The sequence below is a fragment of the Poecilia latipinna genome, unplaced genomic scaffold (assembly GCF_001443285.1).
Source record: "Poecilia latipinna isolate Pla-1442-1.1 unplaced genomic scaffold, P_latipinna-1.0 Scaffold72, whole genome shotgun sequence".
NCBI lineage: Eukaryota > Metazoa > Chordata > Actinopteri > Cyprinodontiformes > Poeciliidae > Poecilia > Poecilia latipinna.
In genome coordinates, this window is record NW_015112688.1 from 17,558 (window position 1) to 30,779 (window position 13,222).

Consider the following 13,222-nt stretch of genomic DNA (forward strand, 5'->3'; position numbering starts at 1 on the left):
AAAAATAGTGCACAAAAATCCGAGTAGGACGGCGAAGTCCTGGCGCAAAAATTCGCGTGATAGGTGGACGGGGCTTGGATACCCGTGTTAAACGGACGGCGGAGTCCGGCGACGACAGGCGCTTAAATTCCGTAACAAAAGTATGTTTTTTGTTTGTTTGTTTGTTTTTTCCCAAAAAAAATCTCTTTCTTACTGTTTATTCAATGTCGCATGCTGTTTTCATTTTGTTTTTTAATTATGTAAAGCACCTTGAAATGCCTTGCTGCTGAAATGTGCTATACAAAGAAAATTTAATTGATTGATTGATTGAAGTGACAATTTACATATTTTTGTTGTAAAGTATATTTTTTGTTAACATCTGACGTTGCTTCCAAGAGTTTCAAAGAGCTCACTCTGGTGCAATAACAAAACACTGCCAGCAGATGGCGACAATGTTTTATTTGAATATTTACTCCAGTAAATAATAATAATCGCATCGGCAGCCGATGCGATCACACGGCAGCTACAACATTTTCAGCTCCGAACAAAATGATTCAGTCAAGCAAAGTATCCCCACATAAAAACTGCAACAGCCATCATGACCAGAGCGTTGGAGTCCACAATGTTCTTCCACACTGCTTTCTCACTGATGTCGGGCATCTGAGGCTCTGGATCCTCGGCTGCTTCCTCATCCTGAACCTGTTGGTCTCCGCTGAGTCCACAGAATCCACCAACCAGGCGACAGAGTCCAGACTTTTTATCGTGCTCAGTTTCTAAAAGAAAGAATGTATGTTTGTAGTGGATGGGGGTTTTTTTGTCTTTCTTTGTGTTACTTCCTCATTGCCCACCTGTATCTGCATTAGCCTTCGCTCTCATCCTCTCCTTCGCCTCTTTGCGGGCTCTTCTGGCTCTTTCTTCTTGTTCCCAGTCCAGATCTTCCCTCTCCTCTTTAGAGTGACGTAGACTGAATACCAGACGATGGAGCTGAAAGAAAAGATTTTGACCTCTCCAGTCATTTTCTGCAGCCTGACCCATCCATTAAATCTCTCACTTACATGTTTATCCTCAATGGGCTCTGTGCAGAAGCTGACCAGAAGCACCAGCACTGATGTGCAGGTAAACAGGATGATGGCAAAGTGTAAGTAGTGGATGCCACACACCAGGAAAGGGCATTGAGAGGGGAAAATACAGCTGCCGGTGCCAAACCAGAACTCGGGCAACATCCGACACAGACCCATCGCCAGACCACAAATCAGGCCCCAGAAAGCTCCCTGCAGGTTCATGGGAGAGAAAAACCAACATTGTGTTTGCGTTTAAAGGGTATGACCTAAAATAAACTAATATCGGAGTATCCTTTCTTACTGTTTCATTGACCCGTTTGACAAAAACAGCCAGCAGGAAGACGGACGCAATGGGTGGAGACAGATAGCTGGAGATTGACTGGATGTAGTCAAACAGCTGACCACTCTGCGCTGCCTGAACAATGGGGATCCAGCAGATGCTGATGGCCACAATACACAGAACCCAGACACTGAAGAGCAGAGGAACAGCATATAGTTATATGGATATAGGGCCCTGCAATAGTATTCATAACCATGAGGGGTTTTTTTTTCACAGTTTGTACATTCATGTGTCTGTGTTCCTTAATGTTACACCACATCCTCAAGTCAATCCTCTGTAGAGCCACTGAGTTACAGCTGCAAGGAATCTGGATCCTTTTCATTTACTCTGGCCAGTTTCCCTGTCCCATGATGCTGCCACCACCATGTTTCATCTTGCACATCATGCAGAGTGATTTCATCACAGTGAGCATTTTGCATTTAAAAAAAAGTTCCGTTTTGGTATCGTCATTGAAAGCCGGGCATCGTTGGACCTTCCAGACCACTCAGGTCTACTGGTTCCAGTCTACTCCGTATTCCCAAAACGAAACATTTAGAAGCAGCATTCAGGTTTTCATTCTCCGCTTCTCTGAAACAAACTTTGAGATAACTGCAAAACAGACGAGGCACTTTTAAATCAAGGCTGAAAACACATGTGGTAAGAGTTGATTCATAACAACAGGAACATTAATCAATATATTTGCTGTATATTTTCTTGATGACTTTGATGAAGTAATTTGACAAAATTTAATGTTTATTACTGCTTCATATTTGCTTACTGTACTATGTTTTAGGGTGTTAAGCACTTTGTCTTGCTTTGCTGCTGAAGTATGGTGTACGAATAAAATGGACTTGACTTTTAAGTTCAAAATTATGCTCTAATTGGTTAGTCTATCACCTCAAATCTTAAGCAAAACAGAGCAGTACGCGTTCCCTAAGTGGAAAACTTAAAGGCACATCTTTGCAAGGAACTGTAACTGGGCTTCTGTTGTTCGTATTATGATCCATTTACCGGCCTACAACAATGAGCTCCCGTTCGGTGGCCTGTGGTCTGATGCGGGTCCAGATGTCCATGGTGAACAGAGTGCTGCTGCTGTTAAAGATGGAGGCCAAAGAAGACATGAGAGCTGCCAGCATGACAGCCAGCATCAGCCCTCGCAAACCTGGACAGTAGAGACAGATGAACATTCAGCGTGAAACTTAAAAACGAAAACCTGGTGAGAATTTCCAACCTGAAGTTTGAACACAGTCACTGGAGCATAAAGGTCCTGCTCATTTCTGACGCGTTAAAGAATGTTCAACATGTGCAACTTTTTAAAAACAAGCGCTGCACTTGAATTTTATTGTGGATTGTCTTAAACCTGGACAGTGACGCTGGAGTTCTAGCAGTTTCCACTTCAGGCTGAAGCCTTCCTGGTTCCTGGATTGTTCTTGAACGTCCTCACTAATTGCTTTACATGTGACAGTTTGGGTCAGATAATGAATTGAATTGGACAGTAGATGTGTGGGAAACTACTCAAACATCCCGGAAACCTGGCTGATCTAGAGAAGATTTGTGTGGAAGTGTGTGCAAACCTGGTGAAAACCTACAGGAAACGATTGACCTCTGTGATTGCAAACAAAGGCTACTGTGCCAAATATTAACATTGATTTCCACAGGTGTTCAAATACTTAATTGCAGCAGTAACACACAAATAAAATATATATATAAAAAATCATACATTGTGATTTTCTGATTCTTTTTTAGATTATGAAAATTTCAGACCCCTCCAGAACCCTCCATGACTTCTAAGTGGGAGAACTTGCAAAGTCGCAGGGTGTTCAAATACTTATTTTAAGATTAGTGTATGTAAACTTCCAATCTGTATTTATTCTTACCACTGGGCATGACTGTAACCACCAGTTTAGGATAAGCTATGTTAGAGCAGCCCACTTCGGTTCCACAGACCTCCTTACAAATTTCTGGGACCACACAGCCAACCTCATCTGCAAAGAGACAGAAACACGATCACTGTTATGCTTTATGTCTATAGCTGAGATTGAAGTCATGTGTTTCATCAGCAAACTTCAGACATTTTCTGGGACACTGGCTGTAAACCTTTATTTCACCAAGCAAATCCCCCTGAGATTAAAAATCTCTTTTACAAGAGAACTCTGGCAGAGACTGGCAGCTTAACGTAAATTTAACACCGTCATAAATAAGTTAGTAAAAAGAATCCTCAAGTAAAACATTTACAGACATATGATGACTTCTTAAAATCACCCAGAGCAGCCTTAAAACCAAGGAGTACCAACAGCACCTCATGTTTTTCTGGAACTGCTTCCAAGAAGACAAAGCACATTTAAATTAAGACTGTTTTCAAAACAAAAGCGGCCCCGAACTGAGCCCTGAGGAACTCCATCATGGATATGGACACCTGTTGGTCAGATGGTTGTCAAACCAATGAAGAGTTTGTTCAGACAAGCCAATTCTGGGAACCCCTCATAATAAAAACTTATGATTATCTGTACAGATAAAATAAAACTCCTAACTGGGAGCATTTTTATTTTGTCATCCCCTCAAAAACTAAAGTCTAGCCTTAAGGACTAGTCTAGAGTAAGAATTTATAGACTGAATCCATTCAGACAGGTTTTTAGGGGTCTAACGATCATTTGCTTTGGCGACTTACTTGGGTAGAGGATCCTGCTGATCATGCCGGGGAACACCATGAGGAACATGGGAAGCAGTTTGAGGTAGCCACAAACAATACAGCCAGCCTTCACATGGGTGAGACTACGAGCTGCCAGGCACCTCTGGACAATCACCTGGAGACGAGAACAAGCATAGACAGGCATGGAAACCACTGATGGCTTTGTTACTGGGAAATGAGAGAACAGGGGGTAAACAATTTCCAAAATTTATTTATGAATAAAAAACTCATTAAGATCAGATGCTGAACATAAATTCTCAAGTCTCTCCTCACAGTTTCCCCCTGAAAACTTGCTAAGCCCGGCAGTAGGGCCACTGGGGCAGTCGTTCATTCAGTGGCCTGCTGTGTTTTTGAGTTAAAAAATGTTTACAGTCGACAGGAAATTTGAAAATATCACTTGATAATTATGTGTTATTGGAAGATTAATGCTTGAATCCGCACTATTAAGTCTTAAAAAAACGCAAACATAAAAAAAAAAAACTAAAATAAATAAGCAATGCTTAGCTTGGTGGGGGCCCAAGTAACGCCTGGTGGCCCGCCAGGCTTAGAATAAACTGGGGGAAATCTTGGGCCTGTTATTTTTTCATAGGCTGCATGCCAGTTCTTTGGTGAGACAAAATTGAACCACAAGACTTCTGGGAATGTGACACAAGATTAGATGGACGTTCATCCAGAATGCACAGCACTACCTCTGTTGAAAACCAAACATCACGGCAAACCTCCTAAGGTGGAGAGTAGTTGTCTTTTTCAGCCTTTTTTGCTGCCACAGTTTTCTGTGGTTATATTTTACAGCCTGTTCAGGATCAGATTACTTTAAAGTTTAACCACTCTGATCTGCAAAACCTAAGATCTAACAGAGGATGTAGGTTGTTGTTTTTTTTTTCCACATGACCAATTACCCTTAAGTGCTCATCCCTGAACCAATACATTTCACTGCCCTTTGCCCAAATCTTAAATCCAACAAATGTTTAACAGCAGAATGTGCTGCAGTGCATGAAACCCCTCAGGATGCTTCATTTCCCTTTCCCTTCCATCTCTGGTTGTGTACATAGAGTTCAAAGAGACTTGGTTTGTTTCAGTTCAGCTCACATGGTGTTGCTCACCTGATCAGAGCACCAGTACCAGATCCCCCCTATCGTCATGCCGAACACCACGCCAGGCCAGGGAAGGTCCCCCACGGTTGGGTCCCTCAGCAAGCTGAAGGCGTCCTGCCTCGGGGTGTAGCACTGGGAGGAGATGTTATAGCGCTGGGTGTCCAGGGAGGAGAAGTTACTCGGAATGGCAGAGTAGTATTTGGTAAGCAGGGCGCTGTAGCCGCCGATTTCAGCAAAGGCTGAAGATGACAGGTGGGGGAAGAGAATCCCAGAGAAGCCATCTTGGTGTCAGTTTGATTACAGACTTCCTGTGGTTGTTGCTATCTTGCAGTGTCAGGCTGTCCTAACTGAAAGTGTGAATCATCTGCTTAATCAGAACAAACAGTTGATCGCCACTTTGCAAACATTTCTGTGTTTGTCTTCATTCTAAACCAGAATGTATTTTCCACACTATGAACAATGTGTTCACCTTCTTACTTACGGAAACCAGAAAGAACACAGATGAGACCCTGGAACATTTTTACTCACAGAAGCCAGTGAGGACGAAAGCCCCAGCGATGATCACAAACGTCTGAAAAGTGTCTGTGTACATTAGAGCTGCGAGGCCACCTGGGAACAATGAATGATAAAAAATTTTAGAAAATTACAGAGACTTAAAGATGTAGACCAAGGGTCCCCAAACTACGGCCCGCGGGCCGGATCCGGCCCGCCACGTCATTTGGTCCGGCCCCCTGAACAATGCCGGATCCGGCCCGCCTCCTCATACCAGAGAGCATTCAGTGTTCAGTGTTTCATATATTGTAATTTCCGGTTTATATGTGGATTTTTCTTCAACCACCAGGGGGGCTCTTGAGCAATGTGAAACTAACTTTCCCTCAATGGAATATATATACTAGTCAGTCCCAGTCACCGTTTCTCTCCCGGTTTTTTCCATTTGCATTCTGGGTAAAAATCTATTTAAAAGCGTGAATGTGCCCATTGGTATCAGAATGGTAAGAATGGTCAAAACATCTCCAAAGCTCATTATTAAAGAACTGCAGCGAATGGTGGCATCCCTGGGTCGCTACGCTTCCATAACAACCATTGTATGTTATCATACCAACCAGTTATTTGGGAGTGATGAGTAAAATTAATGAATTTCACTATTAAGTATGGTGGTATATTTATAGCACAATCAAGTAGCTATGTTACATTCATATGTCATAAAAAAGCTGCATAGTCCAAACATAACTTTGCAATTTGACGCCTTGAAAGTTGCCTCTGTCTCTTTAAGAAGCTCCTGCTCTTTCCGTCTTCATAATGCTTCAACATTATGCGGTTTACAACCGTTCTTACTGTTAGAGTGCTGGACTAGATAGTAGTTTGTATGATGAGCTCATGTGTGACTCCAACAGGCTGCCACTAGAGATTCAGGGATTCCTCAAACATGCATAAAAGAATCAAAGCAAAACTCCAGTTTTTGTGATAACATTATAATATGAATCAATTTGCAGTGTGGGATAATGTTGCTGAAAGACTTCACACATCTCTTCTAGGGGAAGAATAAATCGAAACCATACTGCTATATTACCTGTGACAGTGTACAAGGCTGTGATTAACAAAAGCGCGATGACAGACACATAAATATTCCAGCCTAACGCCTGCTGGATAAACACAGCTCCAGAAAACATATCCACCTGGAGGGAAGAAACGGATGGATCAGCGTAAGCAGTGCAACATGTGGAGTTTTTACTCACAGGACAACTTGACTCACTGAGATCTTGGTGAAAATGTACAGGAGGAGAGAGATGACGGACAGGTAGAGGCTGATCCTGGCCCCGCCGAACCTCTTCTTCAGGTACTGAGGCATCGTGATCACCTATGGGGGAATTTCAGCCCATCACAGCAGTGAACGGCGGGGTCATTCTGAGCAAATGAGAGCACAGACTGAAAGTCTTACCCCGGCTGTGAGGTAGACGGGTACGAACAGCCAGCCCAGCAGCAACACGATGAACAGAGCCTGATATAATGAAGCACAAAATAATATGTAACCCCAACTCAACTCGGATGATTGTTAGGATTTTATGTGATAGATTAAAACTAAGTAGGGTATCAATAAATGAATGATTCATGACTTTCTATATTTTCTGTAAATAAAAGGTCCCTGTCAATGCTGAACGCAAACAAATCCACACGTACATGCATGATGATGGTTTAAACCAACACAATATATTAGTTTTTTTTTTTTTCACCTTTTCAATGAACAGTTCTGCAATATTTTGTGACGGTAAATCACACAAAATCCCGATAAAAAAAGATTACTCCAAAGAGTTTTATTGACAAAATGTGAAAACATTTCAGAGGTGTGAGGACTTTTATTTAATCTGCATGCTGTGCAACATCAGCATGTTTTCAGCTACGCTTGCTTACGTTCCACTCGAAGCCTCCAACAGCGATGCCCGCCGCTGCCCCGGTTCCTGCCAGGCCCACAAAGTGACCGCTCCCAATATTACTGGCAAACAGGGACGCACCAACCTGCAACACAATCGAACTCAGCACCGCTAGGATTCATGGGAATGCAGTAAGATAAAGGTAGGAATGGAATCTTTTCTTTTGGGAAACTGATTCAGAGATACACTTCAAACAATTCTGTGCTCATAAACAGTGTGAAATACCGCAAATTTTGTTTGTTTTCACAGAACTTATCCTGAACAAAATACAAGGAAGTTTCTGTGGTAAAAAAGAAAGAAAGAAAGAAATTTCACACAAAAAGCAAAAATGGAAATCAGTTTGTGGAACTTGGTAAAAACAACAATTATGAGCATTCATAAAGAAACCTTGAGATGTTCTCCTTTTGACTCACAAAACTGGACATCTTACACTAAAATCATCCCTCAGCACCTCTGTGCTGCAATTCTTCATTATTTTTCTAACAAACCAGCTCATATTACTTTTGATCGAAGGTCCTGTTGCCTCCTAGACTCACCGACCACCAAGCCATGGACCGTCCTGCCAGGAAATATCCTCCCACCGTCCCACGATTGGTCCGTAGCATGGACTGAAGCACACAGAGAGGTCAAGAGTTTTCATGCTTATACCCACTTTATACATTTCTTCCCTAACTTCTTAATTATCAGGCACAAAGTCTGAGAAACTCACCCAAACGCCAACGCCGATGACCATCAGGAAGTATCCAGCGATGACAGCAATGTCGGCGGGATTGTTGATGGTGACTTTTTCTGATGAGGGTTCCGCCATCGCTCCTTTTAGTCAAACCTGAAACTTTTCTCAGTTCTCACAGCATCTGCAGCTTCAAGTGAAGCCTGCTGGGTTTCAGGCACATTGATGTAATGGAAAAGCTGGGTAGGACGGTTCGGGTTGGTCAGTTTAACTGGGAACTTTGATCAGATGGGGTAATATGCAGATTCAGCAGCTTATTTATTAGAGTAATTATTAACAGCAAACCATAAAAAAAAGTCAACAGGCAATCTGTTGTTTTTGGATACTTTTTATAGCTCTCTCAATTTTTTATGTCACATCAGCTCCTTTCTGTTGTCCATTGATAGAAAATAAAGGTGAAAGATGGGCGTTTGTTTTTTTTTTGCTTTGACAGCCATTTTACCAACATTGACCTGCCTCAATGCCCATTTCCTCTTATAGTCATCAAGAGATTCTGTTTGTTTTTACAAAAAGTAGGCTGGTCCTTTAATTGGATAATGCCACTGCTTTTAAACAAAAGCTATCCAGAAGCTGTTTGGATCATAAATACTATGTAGACCAGATGCTTACTAAGAACACAGAGTGCTGGGGAAAAGTTTCCATACCTGTGACCGTGGATGTTATATTTGTTTTATGCTTTTAAAATGCATGACTGCATTTGTCCAACTTCTTGGTGTCTTTGGTATTTGCTGTGTTGTTGCACTTAAATATTTCACAAGGAAAAATATTCAGTAGCTTATCAGAGGAAACAAACTACAGTTTCCAAAGGATGATTTCAAACCCACCTGGTTTGAAAAGAAACGATTGCAGCCCTTGTTAAATCTTAAATCTCGTGTAGGTGCTACTCAGTGTGCTAATCCCAGAGAAAAAACTGTTTATCCACCTTCATCAGTGGTCATGCTATCTAGTTTGGGCACTGGAGCAGTAGTGTAGCAGACAGCAAAGGATGGTGTAAGCAAAGTGTACATGAGCCTGATTGACAGCACTAAGACCCTCCTTCTGGCTCTGATTGGTTATTTCTGACAGTGCATTGCATTTCTTCAAATAGCAATAGAACCACAGGGAGGATGCAGAGGAGCTTGACTTTTCACAAATTATCTGCCTCATTTTATACTGTCAGGACATAGTGACAATGTTAAATATTTTAAATAAATATTTTATACAAAAAATACATACTGCAGCTTTAAAGGATGTTAAACTCATTGCAAGCCCAAATGTAACTGTTTTACATCATACCCACCCAAACTCCACCAATGCAAATATTTATTTACAACCCTCCCTTGAATTGAATGTTGTCTGAATTAACAAAGGGCAAGAAAATGTGCTGAATGTCATATTTTCCTATGAAGTTTATTTGTGTAGCCCTTAACTGCAGTGTCACCGCACATCACAGGCCCAGATAGGACGTAAGATCAGTTTTAAAACATCATAAAACATTTCAGTTTCTAAACAACGCAATGAGAAAAAGAAAATTCACAGCATTATTGATTTTTAAATAGCTTCAAAAATATAACAAGAGCAAAAAGCCAAAAATGTCACATTTTCTTCTTTGAAAGGAATTTATTTCCTTTGATAATTGGTGAACTAGGAAACATTCAGGTGCCCAACTCTCCTCTTTGACTATCAGAGATAATCCCTTTTACAGGATCTAATCTGTTATAGGCCTGCATGGTGGCTGCACACATGTAGAAAAGTAGATATTCTGCTTTAAATTAATTAAAACAACAACATTGCATGAGATCATTAAGCAGCCAAAGAAAGGCTGCCTCTGCCGGGGTTTTCTGTCGAGTTAGTCGTTGGGCTTCTTGCAGTTTTCTTTGGCTAGTCTCAGTCTAGACAGGATGTGCTTTTTGGGGAATTTAAGAGTGGTACACCCGAACTGGCTGACCCCTCCAGTCTCTCCGGGAAGTTTTTCCCGCCTCTGCACCCAGCTGCGCCAGCCAGGCTTCCAGCAGTACACGCTGTCGTAGAAACGGGAGCCGTTTTCTCCGCCCAGCACGTAAATCCTCCTCTTCCACCGAGCGACGCCCCCTGCGGCTATCCGCCGCGGCAAACCGGGGAAGACGACAGGACTCGGAGCCCGGTCACTTCCACCGCAGGCGACCCCCCGTTGCTCTGCGCTGACCATCACCCCTCCCCCTGTCACCTCCCTTTCCACCCCTGTCCCCCTCCCCTCTCTGAAGAACAGGACGCGACCCGTTGCATCTAAAGTCTCCAGGTTGGTGTAATTCCCATCCAGGAACTTGGTGGTATCCCTCATGTATCCTCCGATGGCGCAGACCCCTCCTCTCACCGCCACGCCTCCAGCGAGGCATGTGGTGCCGGAGTCCAGCGCTACCCGTGTCCAGCAGTCGGTCAAGGTGTGATAAATGAGCACACCTGAGTGCACCACCGCCCTGTTCTGTTCAAGCGTGGTCCCGCCCAGGAGGTAGAGGCGTCCACGCAGAGCCGCGCAGGCAAACGCTCGCAGAGGGAGTGGGAGTCGCGGCCCGGGACCCCACTGCAGTGAAGTCAGGTCCAGCGCTTCACTGGAGTCCAGCAGGGCGGAGCGGTTACAGCCGCCCAAGGCGTAGAGCGACTCGCCGCAGCCCAGTAGGCCCAGCATGGCTCGGGGTTGGCCCATCGCAGGCCTTTCTATCCATCTGTCCAACACGGCGTCATACTCGTGCACGGCGGCAGAGACGGAGCCAGTCCGGAGGATCCCCCCGGCTACAAACAACCTGTCCCCCACCGCCGTGCACCCCGGGCTCACCAGAGAACACAGCGCCGCTAACTTCTCCCACTTCCCTGTCCGAGGGTCAAAGCAGTCCACAGTGTACTCCTTCAGAGCCAAGTTCTCATCTTCCCGAGGTGTCAGATCCACGCAGACGATCTTTTTCTCAAACATGCCTTCCCTTGGTCTCAGAGGGCCCCCCAGACCCTCTCCAGCGGCAGCGGGCCCCAGCTCCTGGCTCAGCCGTCGGGTCTCCTCCTGGGACAGCAGTCCCGGGCGCAGGTGGTGCAGCAGCGCCGGCATGTGGGCGTAGCGATCCAAAGGCTGGTGCTCCGCCCAGCGCCGAGCCGCGTCGTAAACCTCGGCTTCGGAGTCCACTCCAAGGCGGTCAGAGCTCAGCAGGCTGCCCAGGGTGCCGTGGTCGAGCAGCAGGAAGTCCTTCTGCCGCGCCACCCGGGGGAAGTGCTGCGCAACCAGTCGCAGGGAGGCACGCAGCAGCAGCTGGTCGTGATGCGAGCGAGCCAGCGAGTACATGCCGAGGCAGTTCTCCACTGAGAGGTGCTCAAACAGAAACCTGGAGAGATTAAAAGGAGGATGGTGAAACCTCTGGATGACACCAACACACAATGACTTCAGCCTTCGATGGATTTTTTTTTTTTTTTACATTATTTTTTCCATTGATACCATTCATACATTCATTACGCTCTTAATAATAGTGGAAATGCAAGGCGCACTTATGCAGTCTAAGTTTGTATGGACTCCAATTACACATATATATATATTTGTAAATGAATAAATACATGATTCAAACATTTAGGTCAGACTCAAATGACTGAACAGTTAAGTCCGGTAAGACAAATCAACAATTTTATTTAATCTTATTTGTCAGGGTCACACCTTTTATATTTTACTGGAATTTTAAGTGACCCACCAACAAAACCCCCAATAAAATACAGAAGTGAAATAACTGCAATGGCGTTAAAACTCCGTTTAATTATTATTATTTTATTAAAAGGGGTGGTAGTTTGTATTTTTCAGACACACAGTGACATTTTATAGCACAATCAAGTATATGTTACCTTCAGTTGTTATAAAATGCTGTATATATCAAATATGACTTAAAAGATATTTGACAATTTGAAATGTGGCCTCTGTCTCTTTAAGAAGCCTCTGCTCTTTCTGACACTCCGATTCAGCTAGTTATCACAAAAATGCTTCTAATTTTACCGTTTTCAACTGTTCTTAGGAGCGTTGGACTAACAACTAGTATGTATGATCAACTCGGCAGACTCGCAGTTGCACCAGGTGTTTGTGGAAATAACATATCATTATAGCATGACATAGAGCTAAAAAAAAAAGTCTATTTTACATAATACTGCACCCCTTTCAAAAGCTAAAGCATAAAAACCTGAACCATAGAGGTTCAACCCTACCTGGAGCACAGGTCCTGAAGGGGCATGACCTGAAGCCGGTTGGCAGCCACAAACAAGTCCTCGGCCGTCTCCAGAGAGAGACCGGCCTCACCCGTGTAAACAAACTGGATGACAGTCTCCATGACAGACGGCGTCACTTCCTCCAGACGGATCTCGTTGAGGCGGGACTCCACCAGAGGGCTGGTGAACATTGCCCGGAAGTATGGACTCACAGCTGCTAACAGGACTCTGAGACGCAGAGGGACAGAGGACATGTCCATATTCATCACAAACAATATGCTTTGTTTGGCCTTAGTAATTACTATTTCTTATTACATTAATTAACCCATCAGTTGTGGGTGATTATTATGATTCCTAGGGTATGATAAACCACAAAATTTTAATTATTTCATGCGTTTACATCACAAAAGCAACAATTTTTTCCTACTGTTGCTAAACACAATAAAATATTATTACACTTGATATTTTGTTACTTCAATGATTTTCTAAATTTATATTGTGATTTTAATTCATGTTATTATTCATAATGGAATTGTTGCTATGCATTTTTCTGTTTGTGCCACCTCGCTTTCTGACTGGCTACATTCAGAGAACATCACACATGCTGTGATACCAAGACAACTCAACATGTTGAATATCCCCAATTTGAAGTCAGAGTGGTCCTGATCAAGCGGACTAGATCACTCTTAACACGCCACACACAGAAGCAGCGTCTCCTAAAATTATCTTTAGCACC

The 13,222-nt window shown here is 43.5% G+C and overlaps 2 protein-coding genes across 2 annotated transcripts in view; both read right to left on the reverse strand.

The window, feature by feature from the left end:
- Positions 1-315: 315 nt before the first annotated feature.
- On the reverse strand, positions 316-9,567 carry slc5a2 (solute carrier family 5 member 2). The gene is made up of 15 exons (XM_015015828.1): positions 8,281-9,567; positions 8,108-8,179; positions 7,552-7,656; positions 7,082-7,141; positions 6,896-7,000; positions 6,713-6,818; positions 5,671-5,751; positions 5,152-5,381; positions 4,028-4,163; positions 3,237-3,344; positions 2,371-2,521; positions 1,342-1,510; positions 1,035-1,250; positions 828-963; positions 316-752 (listed from the first exon to the last, which is right to left on the reverse strand). The coding sequence occupies exons 1-15, from the start codon at positions 8,377-8,379 to the stop codon at positions 538-540; spliced, it is 1,989 nt and encodes a 662-aa protein (XP_014871314.1). The 5' UTR covers positions 8,380-9,567; the 3' UTR covers positions 316-537.
- Positions 9,568-9,674: 107 nt separating this feature from the next.
- LOC106935392 (kelch-like protein 17) overlaps positions 9,675-13,222 on the reverse strand; it is an 8,349-nt gene continuing 4,801 nt past the window's right edge. The window contains exons 4-5 of the mRNA XM_015015832.1: positions 12,487-12,714; positions 9,675-11,627 (exon numbers count right to left, since the gene is read on the reverse strand). Of these exons, the coding sequence (XP_014871318.1) occupies positions 10,130-11,627; positions 12,487-12,714 (1,726 nt within the window). The 3' untranslated portion in view covers positions 9,675-10,129. The remainder of the gene's footprint in view (positions 11,628-12,486; positions 12,715-13,222) is intronic.